At 33.0% G+C, this 25041-nt stretch overlaps 1 protein-coding gene and 1 pseudogene across 2 annotated transcripts in view; both read right to left on the reverse strand.

Annotated features, from left to right (window-relative positions):
• The window catches only part of CNTNAP5 (contactin associated protein family member 5), a 945272-nt gene that overhangs the window by 708542 nt on the left and 211689 nt on the right, over positions 1 to 25041 (reverse strand). For both annotated transcript variants that reach the window (XM_074214960.1, XM_074214961.1), the window contains exon 3: positions 14703 to 14896. In XM_074214960.1, the coding sequence (XP_074071061.1) occupies positions 14703 to 14896 (194 nt within the window). The remainder of the gene's footprint in view (positions 1 to 14702; positions 14897 to 25041) is intronic.
• On the reverse strand, positions 2678 to 8650 carry LOC141508404 (ribonuclease kappa-like; annotated as a pseudogene).

Consider the following 25041-nt stretch of genomic DNA (forward strand, 5'->3'; position numbering starts at 1 on the left):
TTAAATAAAAATAGATTTAGGAGAATTGGCTTTGAGTACAGTATTCTTCCCGTCTTCAGTTCCAGGTGCTGAATTCTATCTTGTTATAAATGTAACCAGTTTGTTGGGTAGATTGAACACATCTGTTCTCCCCTAGAAGGCTTTCATGCGAATATTAATCCTGAAGAATCTGTACCTCCTCTATAATATGTTACATGCTAACTTGACATATGAGCACATACAAATTAACATTTGTTCTTTGTAGAGGTTAATAAACAGCTAAAGAAGATGCACTAGGCAAAAACTGAGCATTAGATCTGTCAATCCTCATATTACAAAGATTAAAATGATTAAAAGAAAATAGGAGGTTCAGGCAAGAAAGTGGCATTGTTTAAATCATTTCAGAATGCTTCAAGGGGTATTGTCTATGTTGGAAACTAAAGGAATTCATGAAATTAATAAATAGTCAGATAATTAAACATACAGTTCACAAATGTGTTTGATTGCTTTTTACTTACATCAGAACATATACCACTGGGTCCTAGGACCTTAGAAGCTTTCTAGTGCACCCTCTCTCCTAACAAAAGAAAAAACTGACTCAAGTATTCATTTTGCCTCAACCAATTCGAACTAATTAGGAGCTGATTTTCCACTCCCATACATATCTTGCTAATGAACATCTTCATTCTATTAATCAGACTTTTTCAAGTCCTTGTAATAGGCTCCTTAAGTTTCTCTAATGATTCATATTTACCACATGATTTAAGTTCCATTCCCAGCCACAAGGATCAAGTTTGTGGGCAAATGCTTGGACTTTGAAAATCGTTTTCTCCATGGACATAAAGGAAAAGAATTCAGTCTAGAGTGTAGAAAGTGGAGAGGAAGCTGATTATCTTATATAAGTAAGGAGCAAAGAAGGTACAATTCTAATAACCAGATCATTCTTACAGATAAAGAAATCCAACTGCAAGTGGTAAACAATGACAAAGCCAAAAGCTGAGGAATAAGAAATTAAGCCAAGTTGAACAGAAATCAAATAAGAACTAGGAAAAGGCAACATGGAGAATCAGAAAGCTGACTAGGGGAGTCTTATGGGGCAGTTGCTTATGGCAAGGCTCTTGAAGTTGAAACCATCCTGGCTGGCCCCTTGTGACCAATAACATTGATTTTCAGTTCTAGTACAAAATCTAATGTGTGCTTTGTTATTCAAGGTCACCTTTCAAAAAAGTCAGAATTAGGTAACATAAAATTTGAAGCTTGTTTATTTTTCCCTATTATAAGGAGAATACAATGAGATTTTGAAAGGGGAGATTGACTATTGTAGGAAGGGTAACATAATGGAAAGGAACCACAAAGCCTGTTGTTGAATCCAAAATTCAAAATCTCCTGGCTGTGTATATCCATTTTGCTTTTTTCAACCTCATTTTCCTCATGTGTAAAAGGGAGATAATGATGCATGTACAAGATGCCTTACAGGAATGTTGTGAGAAATCTTTTTTTTAAACTTTAAGTTCTTAAGAAGTATTAATTGTTAATATGAGTTACTGTTATTCTTGATAAACAGTATAATAGCCAGAAGTCTACTTTTCCTCTTCTCTCAAGGACTGGAAAGACTGACATCAACTATGTGTTGTCTATAACAGATACCTGACCTTTTAGTCATATGGATGATTCTTAACATACTTTATTTTGTCATTGTCCTCCTCATGATTTGCAGCTCATATGAATCTGTTCTTAAGACAATTCTGTTAACCAAGAACATTGATCTATTTTTGTGCTGTAATTCTTTTTTAGTTATAAGACATGACTCAAGAAATTTAATCTGATGATTTAATATAATAGGGAGAGGAAGAGAAGATAGAAGAGGAAGGAAGTTAAAAGGGGAAGCAATGAAGGTGGAGGAGAGGGGGGAGATGAGCTAATTTAAAATAATTAATATATTAATAATAATATATTTAATATATGAATACTAGATATATGAATTATAACACTGTATATTATTAAATCATTAGCATGAAAAGTAAGCCATAAAATATGGCATATCTAGATGGCAAATTCTTAACACATGTAGTGTTTATTTAAAACAATATTCAAATAAAGTGGTTGAGATTGAATTACTTCCTTGTAATGAGCTCAACTGAAGAGAATATTATAAATTAAAAACACAACAATGTAGATTGTTACCAGTTAGGACTTTTCAAAGCCTTTGTTAAAGATCCATGTCAAATGCTAGCTTAAAATAAAGTCATCATTGAATGGAAAGTAGATTTTATCATAGACTGGGAACTTGCTAAAAGACATAAAGTTAAAAACAAGAATCAAGGGACAATTAATAGGATGGAGAAATATAAAGAATATGATTCCTCAGGATGTGTATAGGCTAGTTTTATTTTGAACTTTTTTTTTTCAGAGAACACTTTCGCTTTATTGTTGCTAACAGAGACAGCAGAGGGGCTAGGAAGGAGAAAGCAGAGTCACCCCCACACAACTGGGGTAAAACAACCGAGTAAAATGGACAGCTAAAGCTTCCCCAACCCCGACGCATTCCCCAGGGGGGCAACACCCCCAAAGTCCTAAAGTGAAAGAAATAGAGAGGCCCCAAGAAGGAAGGGGAAAATTGAGAGAAGGGAATTTAAATAAGGGGCATGAAGCTAGGGGGAACCCCCCCCCCCCATCTTTGGAACTGGAATGGAGTGTCCTAACGGACCTTGTATTCTTTTCGCTTGTTCAGTCGGACTTGGCAGAATGAGAATTCTCTGAGCAGGAGATAGAGACCAGCTGCAATGAAGCAGCCGGAGCTCACTTGTTCATGAAGTTGATAGATTTTCTGAGGACCACTCTCAGAAAAATCATTCTCAATTAAAGGTACATCCTCAATTAGCACAGTAGAATGGATATGGAAGAAAATTCCAAGAAGGACCAACATGATCACCACCCCCACCCCCCAGGCGCTGCGGACCATGTCTCAGGCGGCCCGTTTGAGCCCACAACACGAGAGAGAGGAGGGGATGGACAGTGAAGGAGCTGGAGTGGAGCGCGGGTCCCAGAGAACCCGATGCAGGACTAAGGTGCCTTAAACGAAGATGGAATGGAAGCAGGAGCTCCCCAGGAGGGAGGGCAGATCGAGAACCTATGTTGAACCTTTGTAAAATAACCTAGAAGAAGGTCTGAATAGAGTGCTGAATAGAATCTTAAAGTTTATGGATGACAGTAAACTCTCTTGGATAATACAGTGTTTGGACCTATGTTGTCAATATAAAAGAGAATTCTTAGAAAAAAAAAAAACTTCTGATATATTTTACCTGCCACTATACAGCATTAGAGAATTTTCTAGAAGCTGGAAAAGTTAAATGTCTTAACCAAGATTACATGCATATCTGTTTTCAGATCCAAATATCTTATGAGAGTTGATTGTTAAATTTCTTTTTTTTTAGGATTTTTGCAAGGCAAATGGGGTTAAGTGACTTGGACAAGGCCACACAGCTAGGTCATTATTAAGTGTCTGAGGTCGGATTTGAACTAAGGTACTCCTGACTCCAGGGCGTTGCTCTATCCACTATGCCACCTAGCCTTGATTGTTAAATTTTTCTAATGCATATTTGTAATAGAATGGAACCAAGATTTGATTTATGACTTTATTGTTTTTCTTGACTTAAAAAAGTGATTTAAAATGTTAAAAGTGGGGCAGGGGCAGCTAGGTGACATGGTGGATAGAACATCAGCCATGGAGTCAGGAGGACCTGAGTTCAAATGCAGACTCAGACACTTAATAATCTAGCTGTGTGACCTTAGGCAAGTCACTTAACCCCATTGCCTTGCAAAAAGCCCCACCAAATTAAAATGTTAAAAATGGAAATGAAGTTTAGAAATTTGTTGTGCTTTTAATTAGACATCTATCAGTACACCATTGCTCAGTAAATATGCATCAGAGATGGTACTTGAAGGCACATCATCCTGGCTCCAAGATAAACTTCCACTATGAATCACAGCTTGTTGATAGTCAACATAATAGGTATAGATTAAGAGGGGGGAACCCTTAAATAAATACATGATAATCAGTAGTTATTAGATTAAAATGAATTACAAGTAGATAGAAAAGTAGAAAATAAGTCATAACAAAGAAAAATTACTATTTTTGTTAATAAAAATATCTCATCTCTGTCTGTATTTCAGTCTCTCACTTTCTGTCTTTGTTTTTGTCTGTCTGTCTGTCTGTCTCTCTTTCCCACCTGTTGATCTTAATAAGAGACCTGAAAGCTCCCATGGATAACATTTGGCAAACAAAATCTTGAACCACATAAGAGATTAAGATAAAATAGCTGGCACTGAAGTTGCTCCATGAAGTAGAACACACTTCCAGTTTTGCCAGAAAACAATCATTGTATTTAGAGTGGATAGTGCCCAATTCAGAGGTAACTAGTTCAAACTCCTCATTTTGAAAAATAAAGAGACTAAGGTCTTGAAAAGTTTAGTGATTTGCTGTTCCATAGTTGGGGAAAGAACAAAAGTTCAAATTTGACTGTTCCTCTGACTTCAAATTTAGGGCTTTTTTCCACTATACAATATAAATTGTCTCCTGGATTAACTTATGTGTGGCAGTAATGAGAGGAAAGCATTACAAGCATTTGATACCTTTATTAAGCAGCTTCTTCATGCTCATCATTTTGAAAAGTCAAACTTATGGGAATAGAGAGTAGAAAGAATTTGCCACTGTATGCAAGGAATACATAAATGAATGTAATTGCAATTCAGCAGGCAAGGAACAGTAACCTATTGGGAAATGGACAAAGTTTAGATTATTCTTTTACCTTTATAAACTATAGTTTAGGTATCTAGATAGCTCGGTTGATAAAGAAATGACCTAGAGTCCAAAAACAATCTTAGACATTTACTAGCTGTGTGATCCTGGGCAAATAACTCAACCATGTTTGCCTCAGTTTCCTCATCTCTATAATAATCTGAATAAGGAAATGGCAAACACTCCAGCATCTTTGCCCAACCCCCCCCCCCCCCACAAAAAGGGTCAGAAAGATCCAGTTATAATTTAAACAACTGAACACTAGGTAACTATTGTGCCTCCAAATGGTAGTTCAGGAAATAAAAGTAGTTAACACAAAGTTATTATGAACCCTTGTATTTAGTGTTAGTCACTGTGCTAAGCACTGTGGAAAGAATAAAAAGAAAAACTCCTTTTCTTTTTTAAAGTTATTAAGTTATTATTAATTTATTTTTGACATTCTTTTCTTTTAAAATTTTGAGTTTTAAATTCTCTCCCACCTTCCCACTCTATTTTGACCCATGGATGTGAGCAATAGGATATCAATTATACATGAAAAATTAGGCAAATATATTTCCATATTAGTCATACTTTTTCAAAGCAAGGAAAAATTTTAAAAAGTAAGAAAATTATGTTTCAATTTGTACTCCTAGTTCATCAGCCCTCTGAAGATAGATATTTTTTTTTATCTTGGGTCCTTTGGAATTGTCTTGAATCATTGAATTAATCTGAGTAGCCAGTCTTTCACAACTTGATGATACTGTACATAATGATCTTCTAGTTCTTCTCACTTCACCTTGCAAGAGTTAACATGTCTTTCCATTTTTTCTTTTTTTCTGAGACCACTCCCTCATCATTTTCCTTAGCACAATTGTACTCCATTGCAATCATGTCACAACTTGTTCAGCCATTTTCCAAATGATGATCATCACCTAGATTTTCAATTCTTTGCCAGCACAGAGATGCTATAAATATTTTTGTAGAAGTCCTTTTCCATTTTCTTTGATTTATTTGGGATATGAATTTAGTAATGTGGTATTGGTAGGTCAAAAATAATACACAATTTTATAGCCTTTTGGCCCTAGTTCTAAATTGTTTTCTAGAATGGTTGACACAATTCACAACTCCATCAACAAAACTTTTCTTAGGAGAAGATAATATGCAAATAACTATGTACAAACAAAATCTATACAGGATAAATGGGAAAAAACAGCAAAAGGAAGACACTAGCATTGAGGGAAATAGAAAATAACTTCTGATAAAAAGGTAAATTTTTAGCTCACACTTGAAGAAAGCCCAGGATAGATATCAAAGATTAAATTGTGAGATAATGGCAGGCATAAGGGGACAGCTGTGAGTTAGGATATGCAGTGTCTTTATTTTTTATTATATTTTTAATCTCAAACATATTTCCTTTTCTTTTTTAAGAAAGATTTTACTTATTTTGAGTTTTACAATTATCCCCCTCATTCTTGCTTCCCTCCCCCCCCCACAGAAGGCTTCCTGTTAGTCTTTATATTGGTTCCATGTTATACATTGATCTCAGTTGAATGTGATAACAGAGAAATCGTATCCTTAAGGAAGAAAAATAAAGTATGAGATAGTAAACTTACATAATATTTTTTTTTCTAATTTGAAGGTAATAGTCTTTGGTCTTTGTTCAAAATCCATAATTCTGTCTCTGGATACAGATGGTATTCTCCATCACAAATAGCCCAAAATTGTCACTGGTTATTGCACTGAAGGGATGAGCAAGTCCATCAAGGTTGATCATTAAATCCCATGTTGCTGTTAGGGTGTACAATGTTTTTCTGGTTCTGCTCATCTTGCTCAGCATCAGTTCATGCAAATCCTTCCAGGCTTCCCTGAATTCCCATCCCTCCTGGTTTCTAATAGAACAATAGTGTTCCATGACATACATATATTACAGTTTGTTAAGCCATTCCCGAATTGAAGGACATTCACTTAATTTCCAATTCTTTGCCACCACAAACAGGGCTGCTATGAATATTTTTGTACAAGTGATGCTTTTACCCCTTTTCATTATCTCTTCATGGTATAGAGCCAGAAGTGATATTGCTGGATCAAAGGGTATGCACATTTTTTATTGCCATTTGGGTATAGTTCCAAATTGCTCTCCAGAAAGGTTGGATGAGTTCACAGCTGCATCAATAATGTATTAGTGTCCCAGATTTCTTGCATCCCTTCCAACATTGATCATGATCCTTTCTGGTCATATTAACCAGTCTGAGAGGTGTGAGGTGGTATCTCAGAGATGCTTTAATTTGCATTTCTCTAATAAGTAATGATTTGGAGCAATTTTTCATATGGCTATGGATTGTTTTTTTTCCTCAGCTGTATATTGCCTCTGCATATCCTTTGACCATTTGTCAATTGGGGAATGACTTTTTTTTGAAAATTTGACTCAGTTCTCTGTATATTTTAGAAATGAGTCCTTTCTCAGAAATACTAGTTGCAAAAATTGTTTCCCAATTTACTACATTTCTTTTGATCTTGGTTACAGTAGTTTTAGCTGTGCAAAACCTTTTTAATTTAATGTAATCAAAATTATCTAGTTTGTTTTTAATGATGTTCTCTATCTCTTCCTTGGTCATAAACTGACTTTCCACAGATCTGACAGATAAAGACAAATAAACTACTCCTTGATCTTCTAGTTTACTTAAAATATTTTTTATGTCTAAATCCTGTATCCATTTAGATCTTATCTTGGTATAGGGTGTGAAGTGTTGGTCTAATCTAAGTTTCTTCTATACTAAATTCTAATTTTCCCAACAGTTTTTAATCAAAGAGAGAGAGTTTTTATCCCAGTAGCTGGGCTCTTTGGGTTTATCAAACAGTAGATTATTATAATCATTTCCTGCTATTACACCTAGTCTATTACACTGATCAATGACTCTTTTTTTAGCCAATACCAGACAGTTTTGATGACTGATGCTTTAATAATATAATTTTAAATCTGGAGGGGCTAAGTCACCTTCTTTTACACCTTTTTTTTCATTGAATCCCTGGAAATTCTTGACTTTTATTTCTCTATATAAATTTGCTTACAACTTTAACTCATTAAAGTAATTTTTTTTGTAATTTTGATTGGTAGGGCACTAAAGTTTAGCTTTGGTAGAATTGTCATTTTTATTATATTAGCTCAAATGCAGTGTCTTTATGAATGACAAAGTTACAAATACTCATTAGAGAAATCAGATGTGGTATGGTGGGTTGGGTACTGTATTTAAGACAAGAAGGCCTAGGTTTCAATCCCATATTATATATTTAAAAGTTCTTCTTCCTCTTCCTCCTCATTCTCCTCCACCTCTTCCTCCTCCTCTTCTTCTTCCTCTTCTTCTTCCTACTACAACACTCCTACTGCTACTATTGTTTTAAATTTTATGAATCACTTTGTATTTATTATCTCTTTTATCTCTATAATACCTCTATCAAGTAGTTGCTATTATTATATCCATTTTACAGATGAGAAAATGAAAGTGACACATTGTGATTTTTCTAAGGATAACTCACACAATTAGTGAGTTTATGAGGCAGAATTCAAATATAGGTCTCTCTCTTCCATCTAGTTCTGTGTCCTATCAACTATGCCAATGCATACCATCTCAGAATATTGACAACAAAATACTTTGCCAGACCAGCTAAATCTCTAAACCAGTAGAAGAATTTCTATTTTCATAATGATCAGAATCTAGGAAACAACAGAAATGAAACTCAATACTTCTTATTTGCATTTCTTCAGTGTATCTCTCTCACCAACTTGAAATAGTCAAGAGAATTTGGATCCACTGAGGATTCTAAAGATTTCTGTGAAGGCCTGAAATACCTTAATGTTTCATCATTCAGCACAATAGGAAGTTCTGGCTTCTTCATTACTCATGATCCACAATTAAACCCTGAAAGTCACATTCTTATTACTAAACATTCTGGTTAATGAAGATCAGAAACTCTTCAAATTGGATCCTTAGGACATGGAAATTTATTTCTGTACACTTGAAATGCATCTTTTCCAGGTCCTTATTCTGAAATAAATTTTTTAAAAGATCTTATTTATTTTGAGTTTCATAATTTTTCTCCTAATCTTACTCCCCCCCCCCAAAAGAAGGCAGTCTGCCAGTCTTTACATTGTTTCGATGGTATACATTGATCCAAATTGAATGTGATGAGAGAGAAATCACATCCTTAAGGAAGAAAGATAAAGTATAAAAGATAACAAGATCAGACAATAAGATATCAGTTTTTTTTCCTAAATTAAAGGTAATGGTCCTTGGTCTTTGCTCAAACTCCACAGTTCTTTCTCTGGTTACAGATAGTATTCTCCATTGCAGACAGCTCCATATTGTCCCTGATTGTTGCACTGATGGAATGAGTGCGTCCATCAAGGTTGATCATCATCCCCATGTTGCTATTTTTCTGGTTCTGCTCATCTCGCTCAGCATCAGTTCATGCAAATCCCTCCAGGCTTCCCTGAATTCCCATCTATCCTGGTTTCTAATAATTTCTAATACTTGATTTCCAATTCTTTGCCACCACAAGCAGGGCTGTTATGAATATTTTTGTACAAGAGATGTTTTTACCTTTTTCATTACCTCTTCAGGGTATAGAGCCAGTAGTGGTATTGCTGGATCAAAGGTCATGCACATTTTTGTTGCCCTTTGGGCATAGTTCCAGACTGCTCTCCAGAAAGGTTGGATGAGCTGAATTAAAGTTTAAAAAAAAAGAAAATAAATTTCTTCAAGGAAGGGCATTGTAATTCCAACAACTCATTCAACTGATACAGTTTGCCTTTGGTTCACTTAATTTAGTGCAAAACTATTTCACCTCTGAAAAAAACACTTGAAGACTAGTATGGGACCGCATGAAATTTTGCTTTGTAAAACTTCTCATTCTTTTTTTTGGCAAGGCAATGCAGGTAATTTTTAAGTTTCTATGGTCAGGATTTGAACTCAGTTCCTCTTGACTTCAGGGCCAGTGTTTTATCCACTGAACCACCTAACTGCCCCAAACTTCTCATTCCATTTAATAGGTATCCTATTCAAATCAATATTTGATATTGATGGCTCAATGGATAGAGCATTGATCTTGGAGTCAGGAGGATTGGAGTTTGAATCCAGTCTCAGACAACTGACACTTACTAGCTGTGTGACCTTGGGTAAGTCAATTAACCCTAATTGCCTTGTATCCCAGGGCTATCTCCAAATGTCTTGATTCCTATCTGACTACTGGACTCAGATGCCTTTGGAGAAGAAAATGAGGTTAGTGACTTAGCACAGCATGCCCTCACTCAAATTCAATTCTTGTACATGTCGTGGGATCACGTATCTTGTGCGATGGTCTTCTTCAAGAAACAAGGACAAATATCATCATTATTTCTTTTGAAAAATCAATGTTAGAAAAATTGGAGAAATCTCATAAACAAATTTTCAGAGACTGCTTCTCTCATTTAACTCTTTAAGGCCCAGAAGTAGTATACACATACATACATGCATATATACATGTGTATAGATGCACATATATGCAAATATATAAATATGTATATATATATACATACATATAAATATTCACACATTTTGTGTAGAATTGAAAGTTGAAAATAAAATGTGAAGAACTCTCCAAATAATTGTAAATAAAAAAACTCAGTTGTCTCTTTTCCTAGAATAAGCAAAAATCACTAATATTTGTTTATATATTTCTGCAAAGGATTTAGTGAATTTCCCCTAATTTCATGACTATGGAAGCATTTGAAAATTGGTGTGTATAAGTTGATTTTTCTTTTTTTTTAAAGCATAAGAAAACAAAAAATGAAATTTGCCTAATTTTATATAATATTTACTAATCAACAAGGACATAATTGTTATGACTATTATATTCCTGGCACTTTGGATGCAAATATAAAAATGAAATGACCCATATTGATCATGAGATTACATTCTGATGGAGAAGATAAGGACATATAAAATATAGGCATCATTAATATAAAATGAATAAAAAAATTAAACAAAGCATATTACATATATATCACACAGTAGGTATAGTAATAATGTGAAACTTTTTGAGTTGGATACCTTTAAAATGCATAGATTTTAAGTATCAATGAGTCATTTTTCTGAAAGCTAATTTATTTTCAGGGTTCTGGCTCTACTTGACTTTAGGCTGTATATTTTACTTGGATATGATCCCGGTTACTGGAAATGAAATATAACTTTTTATTTCTATTGACCTTTGATGAATCTTACTGATTTATAGAGAACAAGGTAGAAATCTTTCTATTGGTTGGTTTTACACAAAATAGTGCACCCCAGAAATCTGTCAGAATCCACCTTAAATTGCCTTCCTCTCTGTGGTTTAAAGAAAGTTCCAGTTGGATGATGTTGTGAGAAGAAGCAGATCTTATTTTATCAACACAAAACTTGACAAGATTCAGCATTCTACTGAGAGAGAGAGAGAGAGAGAGAGAGAGAGAGAGAGAGAGAGAATGATAATCTCAATCTCAAGGCTGAGTTTCAGGCACTTAATTGTAGCTTCTCTATGGAATATTATTGTTCTATAAGAAATCTTAAATGGTTGGATTCTAGAGAACCATGGAATGACATATAGGTTCTGATGCTGAGAGAAGGGAGCAGAACCAAGAAAACAATGTACACATTAGCAACAACATTGAGAGATGATCAACCTTGAAGGAAGTGGCTGCTCTCAGCAGTTCTGAGAGCTAGGACAACAGTATTAGACAAACTATGGTCAATGTTATCTTCATCCAGAGGAAAAAAAAAATAAAACAAAACAAAACAAAACCAGAAACAACATATCAGAATCTGATGAACACTATAAAAATTTTCTCTTATGTATCTCTTTCCCTTAATCCTAATTCCTCATACCAAAAATAACTAATTTATAAATGTTTATGAAAAATAAGTACAATCCTAACCTGTTTGCCACTGAGTGAAGGGGGAGATGGGTGGGAAGGCAGGGTGAAAGGAAATTTTGTAACTTAAAAATATACATGTGTATATGGATAAAATAAATAAATAAACAAAAGGGGAAAACAGTTTCTCCTTTCAGAAAGTTGGGGAACCTATTCTGAATATTTGATATATTTGATGTTTGAATATCTCATTCATTTTTGTGATGGAAAAAATATCAGAAATTGAGGGAATGATCACCAATTCAAGTGTGGTTGAACAAGTTATGGTATATGATTGTGATGGAATACTATTGTGCTATAAGAAATAAGAAGCAGAATGGTTTTTAAAAAACCCTCAGAAGATATGTGAAGTGATGCAAAGAGAAATGAACAGAAAAAGAACATTGTACAGAGTAATAGCAATATTGAAAGGATGTCCAACTGTGAATGAATAAATTGCTTTGATAATATAATGATACGAGGTTATTCCAAAGTATTAATGATGAAAAATGGTATCCTAAAGATAAAGATCTGATGAATTTTGAGAGTAGATTGAAGTATACTTTAAAAAACACTTTATTCTTCTTGTTCTTTTCCTCATTTTTTCTAGAAATATAGCTATATGAAAATGTTTGCCTAACTTCATGTGTATAATTGATGACATATTGCATCCTTTTTCAATGTATGTAGGAGGATTAGAGGAAGGGAGAGAATTTGTAGCTCATTTTGTTTAAAAAGATTATTATTTTAGAAAGATAACTTATTTATATCATTCACCCAGAATCAGAAATATCACTCATTAGCAAGGTATGTGAAGAAAGTTAATTCACTGAATCCAGACATTTTGAGTAAAATAAAACATGATCAGTGCAGCTAGGTGGTGCAGTAGATAAAGCATCAGCCCTGGAGCCAGGAGGACCTGAGTTCAAATATTACCTCAGACACTTAATAATTGCCTAGTTCTGTGACCTTGGGCAAGTCACTCCTTTAACCCCAATGCCTTAAAATTAATAAAACTTAAAAAAAATGTTACTGAAGGGTACAATAACTTCTACACAATTTTACCATTTAATCTAAACAACAAGGAATTTTAATGAAACCAGAGACAAAAACAACACTGATGAACAAACACTGACTGCATTTGTCCCTTCAGTTAAAATGTAAATTTAAATATGGTTATTCAAACCTGAAAAGTGTATATTTCCATTTTAAAGTTCTTAAAAACCACAAGGATTAGTAGAGATTAAAATCAAAAAGAGTAAATCTGAAACTGTTTCTTTCCTTTTTCATTCTCATGGATCAATTTCCAAACAAACAAAACCAAATCAAACCAAAAGAACCAAAAAGTTCTTTATCAGAATTTCAACAAGCCAGACCACCACCACCGCCACCATCACCACCATCACCACCACCAACAACAACAACAAAAGCCAATTCAATCATATTACACTAGAGCTTCAGTCCTACAAACCAATATTACTACTTTCCTTTGGAAAATTGACATTTTCTGTAATGTTTGCATGGATTGTACTACTGCGACATATGGAAAGCTAGCAAATAATAATAAAAAATAGAAGTAAATATTCAAAATAAATCATGATAGAACTTGAACAACACATCTGTGGATCATGGCAATTCAGACTCTTAATTGATATTTTTTTTTAAATCCAAATTAGATGGAGTACTCTTTGGTGAAATATTAAGTTTCATTTTAATTTGGATGAAACAGATTTGGCAAAAATTGTATACAATCTGTTTGAAAGACAATTAAAGAAAGAACTAATCAATTAATTTTAATCATAAAGCTCTGCAGGACTGTTACTTGTTCTTCAGATTTAATTTATATATTTTTCTTTCCAAATAAATAAATTATTTTACTGCATAGCATTACCATTTATGTTTATGTCTGTATTTCCTATACTTCCATAAAATTGAAGTTAGTATGTGCTCAAGTAATAATATAGATCTTTTTATTGGTTAAATACTTTCAATTTTAATTTTTTTCAAATTTTATGTTACTTAAAAACTAACAACATTTGATCCTGGATATCCGGAGAGCATAAGTTCATTAGAGAAATTTTTTTCAGTCATTTCAGTTGGGTCCAATTCTTCATGATTCCATTTGTGGTTAAGCTTCTAGGGATAACAAAGTTCTGAAAGAGTAGAATATCTTCTAAAACATCACATAGGTATGCCCAACTAGTGGAGAACATTTTCCCTGTATTGAAGCCAATCCTATATATTATAAAGAAAATAAGTAAAACTAAAACAAAATTAGTGAATTCTGAGATAGTTCTCTTGGTGTCCTCTGTGGTTTCTGCTCTGACAGAATCTGCTGATCATCCCATCCTATAACATCTATAATGACAACTACATCCTAACTATATCTCTGGGATTTATTGACCTTCTCTGTCTGTTTGAAAAGTAGAATAATTAGCTAATCTCTACAGAAGAAACAAAAATTGCTATTAATGTTACCCATTTCAACAGATGCTGAAGAAAAATTTTTGATAAAAATTAGAGATTATTAAAGCTTTCCATTGATAATAAAATAATATAACAATAATAATATAGTATGGAGTATATAGAATATATAATACATAAGTATAATATATCATATAATAATATATAGTAACCTCCTATGAGGTAAAATATATAGTCTATCCAACTGCTCATTCTGTCTTTTAGTGGACTTTTCATACATTTCATATATATATATATATATATATAATTATAGACTATAAGTATGCATACTAATTTAGGTAATCCAAACTCCACTAATCTCATTTATTATATCAAAGTAGACTATAATTGAGAAGGCATAAATATAATATTTACCTTGTAATCACCAACAAAATCATGTTCTCTATATTTTATTCACCATTTAGCAATAAATAGGCAGATCTGTGATAGACAAAATGCCACAAATAATCTAAGTACATGACAATATGAAAGATCCTTATGGGGCTATCATTCATAAGTATAAATTTTATTGATCTGAGAAAAAGTTTTATAATAACCTACCCAGATGTTGTCTTCTTGCTTGTATTGTTTCCAGTTACGTCCTGTATCACTAAACATCAGTATATAGCTTGTTACCCAGTCAGAGCTCCCATATCTTCCCTGTGTGGCCACTGCAGTAATCTCCACTCTATTTCCTAGATCAATTTGGAGCCATTGTTGAGCATTAGAATTCACTGGGGACCAACCACCAGCTCCTGGTAAAGGACAAAGTTGAGAAAGAGTCATCTCTCACAAACCCATGATAAAGGAGGAAAAGAAAAACAAAGAAACCCACCAAAAAACCCCACAAAAATACTTGTGCCTCAGAATTCATTTCCTAGAATGGAATTCACCCCATTACACATTGACATTGAATGAAAGTCACTCTTCTAAAATGATACTGAATATAATATTATAGGATATAGAATTAAGAGACTTTGGAGGTAACCTAGACTAGTAGTAGCAAACTCAAATAGAAAAGGATCCTTGTTTACTTTATATTGACTTAGAAATTAACATTGCTTTTGCTGCATTTTATTTTTATTTATTTTGTTAAATATTTCCCAATTATATTTTAATAAGGTTAGATTGGGGATTTTTTGAGCTGCTACTGACTAGATTTGTTGCTTTATTTTATAGATAAAGAAAATAAAGTTTAGAGGAATAAAGTAAATTATCTTATATTACAAAGTTAGTAATTAGAAAATGTGTCTTCAATTCAAGGCCTGTCCTTTACATGAATCTCTGATCCTTCCTCCTCTGCAGAATGCTCCATCTATCATTATATGTATTTTCCTTGTAATAATATTTAATCTCTTCCCTCTCCAATCTGACATGCACTCAAATGACAAAAGAATTTCTGTAAAGTCTAGATTGGACCCTTGACATCTCTAGCCTGAAATTTAAATGTTTTGTTTTGTTTTGTTCTTTTGGCATTTAAAACTCTACAACATTTGAATCATTTCCTATTCTTTGAGACTTTCAACAAATTTCTTCCTACAATAATCTAACATCAAGACATATTTCTTTTTTGTTGTTCCTCAAATATGGCATTTTATCTCCTATCCTCATGCCCTAACACTATATATTCTGCATGTCTGGAATGTACCTTAGAAGGTTGGGATAATATATATTCACAGATACTAAATGGTTTGCATATTCTTATACTCTTCAATTACAAATAACATAACATAATAACATAACATAACATAATAACATAAATAGAGAATTTATTCAGAATTTATGTTTATCAAATCTGGCTGCTGCATTTGAAAATTAAGTAAATAGAGAAACAGTGTTCTGAGAATGACCAATTTATTAGTTAGGATAGCAGTTAACAATAAAATGGGTCAATGGTATCTCTCAATGCTAAAAGACCCAGAGTCCTAATATAGTTTTGGGGGGTGCAAAGTTTGTAGGTGGGGAAGATAATATGATTATTTACATATTAGACAATGCTGCGGAGGTGGGAATAACATGATTTATTATGTTAAAGAAAGTATGTTAGCATATTCATATGGGGCTAATTATCACCTTTCTCTGACAATTAAAGAATGTTAATTATTGCAGCATCTTGTAGACCTTGTTAATAGAACTCAGTAGACACCCTGGCACTTAGAAGGGTTTATTAAGAAGACAAGACCCTTCCTTAATTATAAAAGGAAAGGAAAAGAAAGGAAAGGAGAACAATAAAGCTTTTAGGATGTGACAAGCTAACTTGTAACTTCAAACTAACTCAGAGGAAAGATTATATTCCATAACTTAACCCAGGGAAGGAAAAATGTGGCTTATGTAATTATACAAAATGGAGCTACATTAAATGATAGGGTCCATTACAAAATGGAATCAATTATTAAATGATAAAGAATAATTTTAATTTCTTCATGGTTCTAAGGTGAAGAAGGAGAGCAGAGAATATATACTAATGCATCAGAAACAATCTCAATTAAAAGGCAACCAGGTCAATCCAGTTTCTTTTATTGACAAAATTTTTTAGAATTTGTTTTGCCCATTTTTTCATAGTAAAATTGTGTTACTTATTGGATAAGTATTCAATAAAATAACTTTTGGTAGATGACAGAATAAAAGAATATCTTATATAAACATAATATTTTAGAAAGAAAAATCATCAGGAATCTACTAACTTTCTATTGTCTCCAGTAAGTCATAGATTTAACTAGAAGCAATTCTTGAGGAAAATTGTCATCTTTTTCTCCCACATTAATTTTTTTAATATGGAAAAAGTCATCAAATTTAAATAGAAAGTGAATGAAAAAAGGAGAACAAATAATTTATATCAAATGCACCCAAAAGACAACAAAGGTCAAAGGAGTTGGTGCTAAAAATATTTCATCAATGAGGAAAGAAATTATCCCTCCCTTGGGCCAACAGTCAAAACAAAGCCTATTTTTAATGACTTAAAATCCACCCAAATTTACTGACTGCTGCTTTCAGCCACATAGAAACCATTAGCACATTATGTTAAGAATTTTCCAAGCCCAAGAACATCAACCTATAACCCTCAAAGTCATGAGTAGCAATATGAGTGATAATTGCTAGGGAGCTTTGCCCTTCCTCGCTTCACAGTTAATAGGTTGCACTAGTTATCTGTGGTTGCCATGGCAAGCATTTTGTTAGTTCAATCAAACAATAAACGTGTTTTCCCAAATTATGAGAATGGTCATAAGATGGTTTGACAGCTGTTCTACAGATAGACATTCACTTCTGTTTCCTCATTATACTTGAAAAGAGTATTTATGTCATAAATAAGTATGATGGACAGCTATGATTTTAACTATCTGTCATCTAAAATATTTTCTCACATTGAGAATGATCAATGATAAAATTCCAAGAAACTCAACAGAATAAATAGAACTAATTTTAGAAATTAAGTATTAAAATGACCTTTTAAAAATTAAGGAGCAAATCCACAGATAGGAATGGGAAATGATTAGTCCATGGTCACATAATTAGAATATAGCTATTAGTCATCAGTTCTGGTTCTTCTGATTCTATATTCCATATGTTTTTTCCTATCTTATATGCCTTGCCTAATTTCTAAGAAACATATGAATTCAATGGAAACAGTTAACCAAATAAAAATTCCATCTTGTAGTTGCTTAATAATACTTTATATACTTCTATACTTTTTCTAATTCTATCCATTTGATAAGGAGACTAAGATCTGTGAGGTGAAATATGTCAAAGTCATGTAACTAATTAGCAATAGAACCAAAATTTGCAAACATATCCTCTAATTTGAAACCCAAAGTTCTTTCTACTATCCTCAACTGGGAGTAAGCTAGTGAAAAGACCAATGCAAGATTTCAGGTAAGTACTCATTTCCTGTTTTCCCTTTTTTTCCCTCTACCAGGCTAAAGAATAAACAAGTCAAAATAATGCTTAACATCATAAAGGCTTTACTCTTGAATTACATCTGTACTCTTGAATTTAACAAGTAGCTATTATGTGCTTGAATTTATGACTTTGCAAAAAAAAGGAATTGAAGGAAGGGATACTCAGGCTAACCTCCATGGTACTTAGTTTTCTAATGAGAAAAATTAATTTGGAACAGATGGTCTCTGAAGTCCCTTCCCTAAAGGACATCTAAAAATGTTTACAACCATGTGAAATAATATTCCAAATTCCTAATAAGAATATAAATGGAAATCAAAACAGTTCTGAAGTTTTACTTCATACTCTGCCACTTGGCAAAGTGACGCAAGGTAGGACTGCTAATTGTTGGAGGAATTGCTGAAAGACAGGAACACTGACAAATTATTAGTAAAGTGGTGAATTGGTAAGAAATAACTTGAAAAGCAATTTGGAATCATGAAAAAGTGACTACAATGTCCATGACATTTGACACAGAGATTTCACTATGAAATTTGCATATACCCTAATAGATCAATGACAAGGAAAAAAAAAAACCAGATTCCACATGCATAAATAGAACTTTCTCTGGTAGTAAAATCTGCAAAGTAGATACCTTTTTGTTTTTTAAAGTTTAAAAACATTATGCTATATGAACAGAATAATGGAATATGGCTATGGTATAAACAATAAACAATGAATACCAGAGCATTGAAAGACTTAAGTGAATAGATATAAATTGTAACAAGTAGAGGGGGAAATATATGCAATGTCTTCAATAATGAAAAAATGAAAATGGAAAGACCATTAGTTATAGAACAATAAAGAAAAAATAAATGTTGAGATTTTAAAAGAACAAGCTTAGATCTAAAGAAGAGATATGAAGGGTCATCTTGCTCTACTCCTTCAAAGGTTGGAGGAAAGGTGGTTGAAAAGATATAAGGCTATGGAAATTGGTACAGAAATTTTATATATTGATTTGCTGACCTTTCTCTTTCTTTTTTTTCTTAAAAAACCCTTATTTATTATAAAAATGAATCTTTGCGAGAAGTTAGATGGAAAATATTGGAGAGCAATCTAAGCAATGTAAGAACAAATTCCACAACACATTCACTTTTGATCAGTGAATAGCATGGAAACAATGTAAAGATGATCAGATTGCCTTCTGTGGGGATGGGATAGAAGGGGGGAGAAAGTGCAAAGTTGAAAACCTTATCAAAAAATGATAGGCAGAAACTACTATTGTATATAATTGAAAAACAAATAAAATATTTATACAACATAAAAATATTTTTAAAATCTAAGAACAAATTCTATTATTTTTTAAAGAGAGTAGAATTGCTTCAGAATGGGAGATGAATCAATATTTCTCTAATTAAAAATAAAATCTAAAAAACATAATCCAGTGAGCTTGAATTTGAGCCTTTCCCAGATACTCTTAAGAGATTAGCTAGTGACCTTTAGAAAAGATTATGCTTTCATCAAGAACATATAATGCCAGAATAATATCACTTGCACTTTTATATATGGATTCTTTGGATAAAATTTACTTAAATTTTATCCAAAGAATCCAGAGAATTCCATCATTCAATTCTAGCCAGCAAAATGGAAGGTAAAGTATAGATCAGGAATTCTTAAACTTTTATGTGTGCATTCCTTTGGCAATCTGATAAAGTGTATATACTCCTCCAAATGATGTTTTAAAACACATAGGATTATTAAGGAAATTGAAATATAGTTATCAAATATTTTTTGAAGTTCATGCATTCTATGTCAAGAAGATCTGCAAATAATTATTACATAATTAAGTGGATTTGGAAATAATCATATTATTATACTAGGAGTACTCAATAGTAATTTAATGGCCACTTCATGAGATTTATTGGATTTATTTGGATTTATTGGAAATCTGTGCTTGGAGTAATGCGATTTACTATTTTTATAAAGAACTTGGATTAATTGATAGAAGGCATGTTTACAAAAATTCCATTTGCCAGGTTAGAAAGAATAGCAAATACGTTAGATGACTAATATGGTGGGGGGAAATTAAAGTTTCCTAAAATTCGCTATTGGATTGGGTCTGATAAGATGAAACAATTATATAAAACATGCATTCATAGTGTCATGCTCATAGAGACAGAAGAGACCGTAGAGTTATGCTAGTCCAATAATTTAAACTAATATATTCTTCATTATCCAGGATCTAGAATTCAAAGAGCTTATATTTATTTCAAATGTCCCATAGGAAGCTTAGGGTTGGGTTAAAAAGAAAATCAACTCTACAATTTTAGTATGCCAAAGATAGTGTTGACTTTGTGAGATAGCACCTATCTAAGAAAGATCTGGGGAACTTTGTATTAGAATAAGGCTGCTTCTCAAAAAAAACTGCAGTGACATTCTATCACCTCCAGCATGAAATAAAAAACACTTGTATTCAGTTCTAACTGCAACATTTTAGGAAGTCACTGATAAATTGGGAAGGTTCAGAGTAACTTGATCAATATGGTAAAAGTGTTTGAAATCAAACAATATAAATATTGGCTGAATATGCCAATAAAAAATGAATATGCTTAGATTGTAGAAGAAATAAAGGGAATTTGTTAGCTGTCTTGTATTTGAAAGACTTTATCTCATGAAAGGGGTACTAGTTTTACTTTGCTTGGTACCAAAGGACAGAAGTAGAAGCAATTTGGGCCTGGGGAGGGGGGAATTTCAAAGATTTGCAATTATTAAAAAAAAAGTTCTGGGGACAGCTAGGTGGTGCAATGAATAAAACACTGACTGGAGTTAGTAGGGCCTAAGTTCATATGTGGCCTCAGAGACTATATAATTAGCTAGCTGTGTGACCTTGGGCAAATCACTTCATTACTTTGCAAAAATCCCCCCCCCAAAAAAAAATCATAAAAAATTTTCTAACAATTGAGCTTATTCATTAGTTGAATAGATTGTCCATGGAGTATAATATTGAAAATAATGGTATATTTTGCCAAGGTATTAATCAATTTTGCTCATTTTTTCCTTTTTTCTTCCTTTGCATTTAAATATGCTTGTTATAAAAATGTCTATAGTAGGAGGAAGTCTGGGACATAGGGAAAAAGTAAAGTTTATGTAATAAAAAATATATCAACATAATACATTAAAAATGAAATGTATTTTTTTCAGGAGGTATTTTACTTTGCCTTAATAGATCTCTTCAAACAAAGTGTGAATGATAAGTTAGCTAAGTCTTCTGTAGCTGGGATATTAGATGTCACAGTGGATTGAATGACATGAAGTCAGGAAGATATGATTTCAAATACTGACTAAGGCAAATACTGACTTACTCATTGTGTGACCTTAGGAAAATCACTTAACCTCTCTTGACCTCAGTTATCTTATCTCTAAAATGATGTAATAGTACTTATCTCACAGTATTGGTGTAAGAATAACATGTAAAAAAATGCAAAATGCTTTGCAAGCCTGAAAGGGCTGTATAAATGCAGGGTAAATACCATTAGCTATTACAATTTTTATTCAGGTACAGATTTTAATAGTTCTAAGAACCCTTCCAAATCAGATTCTGTGATTTTAATTTTGATAGATCTCTACTTGGTGCCATGAATCTTGCTTTGGAAATATATTCTTCAGCAGAGTCAAAGGTTTCCAAATGCCATATTTCTAACCTCAGTTACTCAGATTGATATAAAAAGATTAATTTCTGTTGGAATTCTGTTTTTAATTAACCACTTTAACTTCATAATGGGTTGATTTTAGCATAAGAATTCCCCAAACTCTAGAAAATGAGGTTTGGATATACAGCATAATGACCGTATATATTAGGAAAAGGTAAAAGGACAGATTAAAAACACAATAAAGAGCAAAGATGTTAAAACCTTTTTAAACCCTCTCTTTAAAAAGGTACAAGAGTTAGAGCAGGACCATTTGATTCCAAAAGGGAAGAAATAGCCACAACAAATCCCTATTACTTTCTGTATTTCCTCTGTGCTAAGCATCCATTTTCCAAAATGCTAAAATAAGTCCTAAGGGGAACAAGTTTCCTAAGCATATTCTTTAAGTAGTACCAAATTCAGACTCCATAAAGTCACAGATACTTCAGCAACTATTTACTTGGATTGTTTGGTTATATTATCACCTGTATCTTCAATTATTTGTTGTCTGGATACAGTGATGCTAAAGGTCATGGGTTATGAAGGGAAGTTTCTGTTTAACAATGGTCATGTATAAAAGAGAAAGAAGGTTTTTTATAAATATTTTAAAGGCCTGTACAATTGTTAACAAAAATAATAATAATCACAATTTTGTTCAGGCACATTCTAATGGGCAACCTGTATTTATGCAAAGATCAAGTACACATGAATAAGCATAAGCTATTTTCGAAATAGACCAGGTAAAGTCTTGAGTGCTCTGGAAGGATTGCCTCATTTTACCTAATAGCAATCATTTATTGAAGAACCTACTAAGTGCAAGGCACTGTGCTGGATTCTATAGGGATAAGGAAGAAATAATCATATTGTTCCATTTCTTGGACACAGAAAAAGGAAATGAGTAAGTTTCTTAAGTTAAGCTTGTTTGTAAAATCTCACTTTTGATGCAATACTGAGTGCAAATGCAACACATTGCTATTTCCAAGATTATGATGTATTTAGATGATTTAATCTTATGCAAATCAAAGTATCATAGACTGAGATCTAGAAGGGATCTTCAAGGTTTGTCTTCCAACTGAGGAAATTGAGAAGTAAAGATTAGGGAACTTGCTCAACGTTATAAAGGTAGGTGGCAGAGCTGAAATTTGAACCCTGATTCTAAATCTGATTCTATTTCCTCTGTAGCATGCTAATTCTCCTAGGCCTTAGGTTTCACTCTGGTAATGACAAGTTTTATTCTGTAGGCTCCTATGATCATATCTCTAAAGCTAGAAAGCACTCTAGAAGTCATCCAGTCTCACCTATTAACTTTAGAAATGAGAAAACTTTAAAAAGAGAAGTTAAATCAATAAATTGACATATATTAAGAATGTAGGGACAGCTAGTGGTGTAGTGGATAGAGCACTGGCCCTAGAGTCAGGAGGATCTGAGTTCAAATATGGCCTCAGACACTTAATAATAATTACCTAGTTGTGTGACCTTGGGCAATTCACTTAAATCTATTGCCTTGCAAAACAAACAAATAAATAAACAAACAAACAAACAGAAAAGAATGCACATTGAGGTAGGTAGATGGTACAGTGGATAGAGTACTGGTCCAGGAATCAGGAGGACTTGAGTTCAAGTTCGACTTCAGACATATTGACCCGTTGCGTCAAATAAATAAAAATTTAAAAAAAGAACCTCAATTGAATCAAAGATTAAATGACTTGCCTAAGATCACACAGTTAATGAATGACACATCTGGAATTTGAACCCAAGTCATCTGTCTACAAAATTTCTTTCTCTCAAATCAAACTTTCAAAAAACCATTATGTTCCCTGAATTTCTTATAGGAAATTTTATTCCTCACAAGAATAATCAATGACTGTGAATGGGGCAAAAGACAGGCTTGGATGTAAAACCTCTTAATTTGTCTCTGAACCTTAGCAAACTAAAAAGAAAAAATGACTTGACATGAGAAATCAGATTCTCTATGGCAACCAAATTGCCATGCTTGATGCACAAAGTCTCAAAACACACAGGCAAGTATTTTAAAAATATGTTGGGTAGGAAAGGAAGACTAAGGTTTCAAGGAACTTGGTTAAAGCAATTGCTTTCCAAATTGAAGTTAGGGAGGCAAAAATCTATATAACCCCTTCTTTCATGGGGGAAAAAAGACATAATTATTTTCTTAAATCTTTTCAATCTTATGAGAGAACTTAAAACCTTCCCCTTACTTTCAAGCTAGTGGTACCCACGACCCAATAACTTCCTCTGTATCCATCCCAGGCTCCTCCTGTGGAAAATAAATGCTATCCTACTTCATAGTTCACTTGATATCTAGATCAAATACTTTAAAAAGTGTTTTTGGAAAACATAAGATCATCATTAAACCAGGCATCAATGTGATTCTTCTATGTATAATTTATATATATATATATTATATATATATATATATATATATATATATATATATATATAAAATCTGCATTTATGTATGCATGTATGAGCTTGCACACTATATTTTTGTATTTTACTTTTTTAAAAAGTAAATTCCTTGGTTTCTTTTTCTCTTACACATTTGAGTATTTTTGTAATGTTTTCCTCTATATAATATATATGTATACATATCATTTTATATATCTATAGCTACATCTATATGTATAACAATAGGGGTTAGAAATGCAGAAACACTATTTGGTAAATCCCTTCTAGCCATGAGATAGCAACATGAGAATTCTTGCTGGGTCAATCACATTATTACACTCCCTCTATGCTGTATTGCACACTGGCAGTGGCTACTTTAGCTAAGCAATGGATCAACAGCTGAGTTCAAGGGTATGTCTTTTCTCTGATAGCATTAATTTGTTGCTAGCATGGTTTCCAAAGTCAGTGACTCACTCGCTTCTACTACAGAAGTTTGGGTCAAAGGATGGTCTTCTGAAACCATTTTTATCCCACTCCCTCCCATTTATCAAAATAAAAATTTGCTTCTAGCAAAGTGGTGGCAGCAGTGGTGCTATTATATCACGTATAGAACTTTCAGGGACAACAGTGTTTAGGTATTGAGACCAAACAGAATATGACTTGATAATCATGCATGAAAAAATATATGGAATCAGACACCATATGTGAAGCCAAAAATGTTGAGAACTGAAGTAAAAGGCTATTTCTGCTGTGCTAGCAGTTCAGACAATGACAGAAGGATGAGGTCCTCAGAAGTCAGGCTTTATATACTCTGTTCATGTTATCTAATAGGGAAGACTCACCCCCTGCCATCTTGGGCTATAGCTAATGAACTGGTGACTTCATTCTATTCCCTGGAGACATAGTCCTCAGACTCCCTATCCTATGACACTCAC

The sequence above is a fragment of the Macrotis lagotis genome, chromosome 1 (genome assembly GCF_037893015.1).
Source record: "Macrotis lagotis isolate mMagLag1 chromosome 1, bilby.v1.9.chrom.fasta, whole genome shotgun sequence".
Lineage (NCBI taxonomy): Eukaryota > Metazoa > Chordata > Mammalia > Peramelemorphia > Peramelidae > Macrotis > Macrotis lagotis.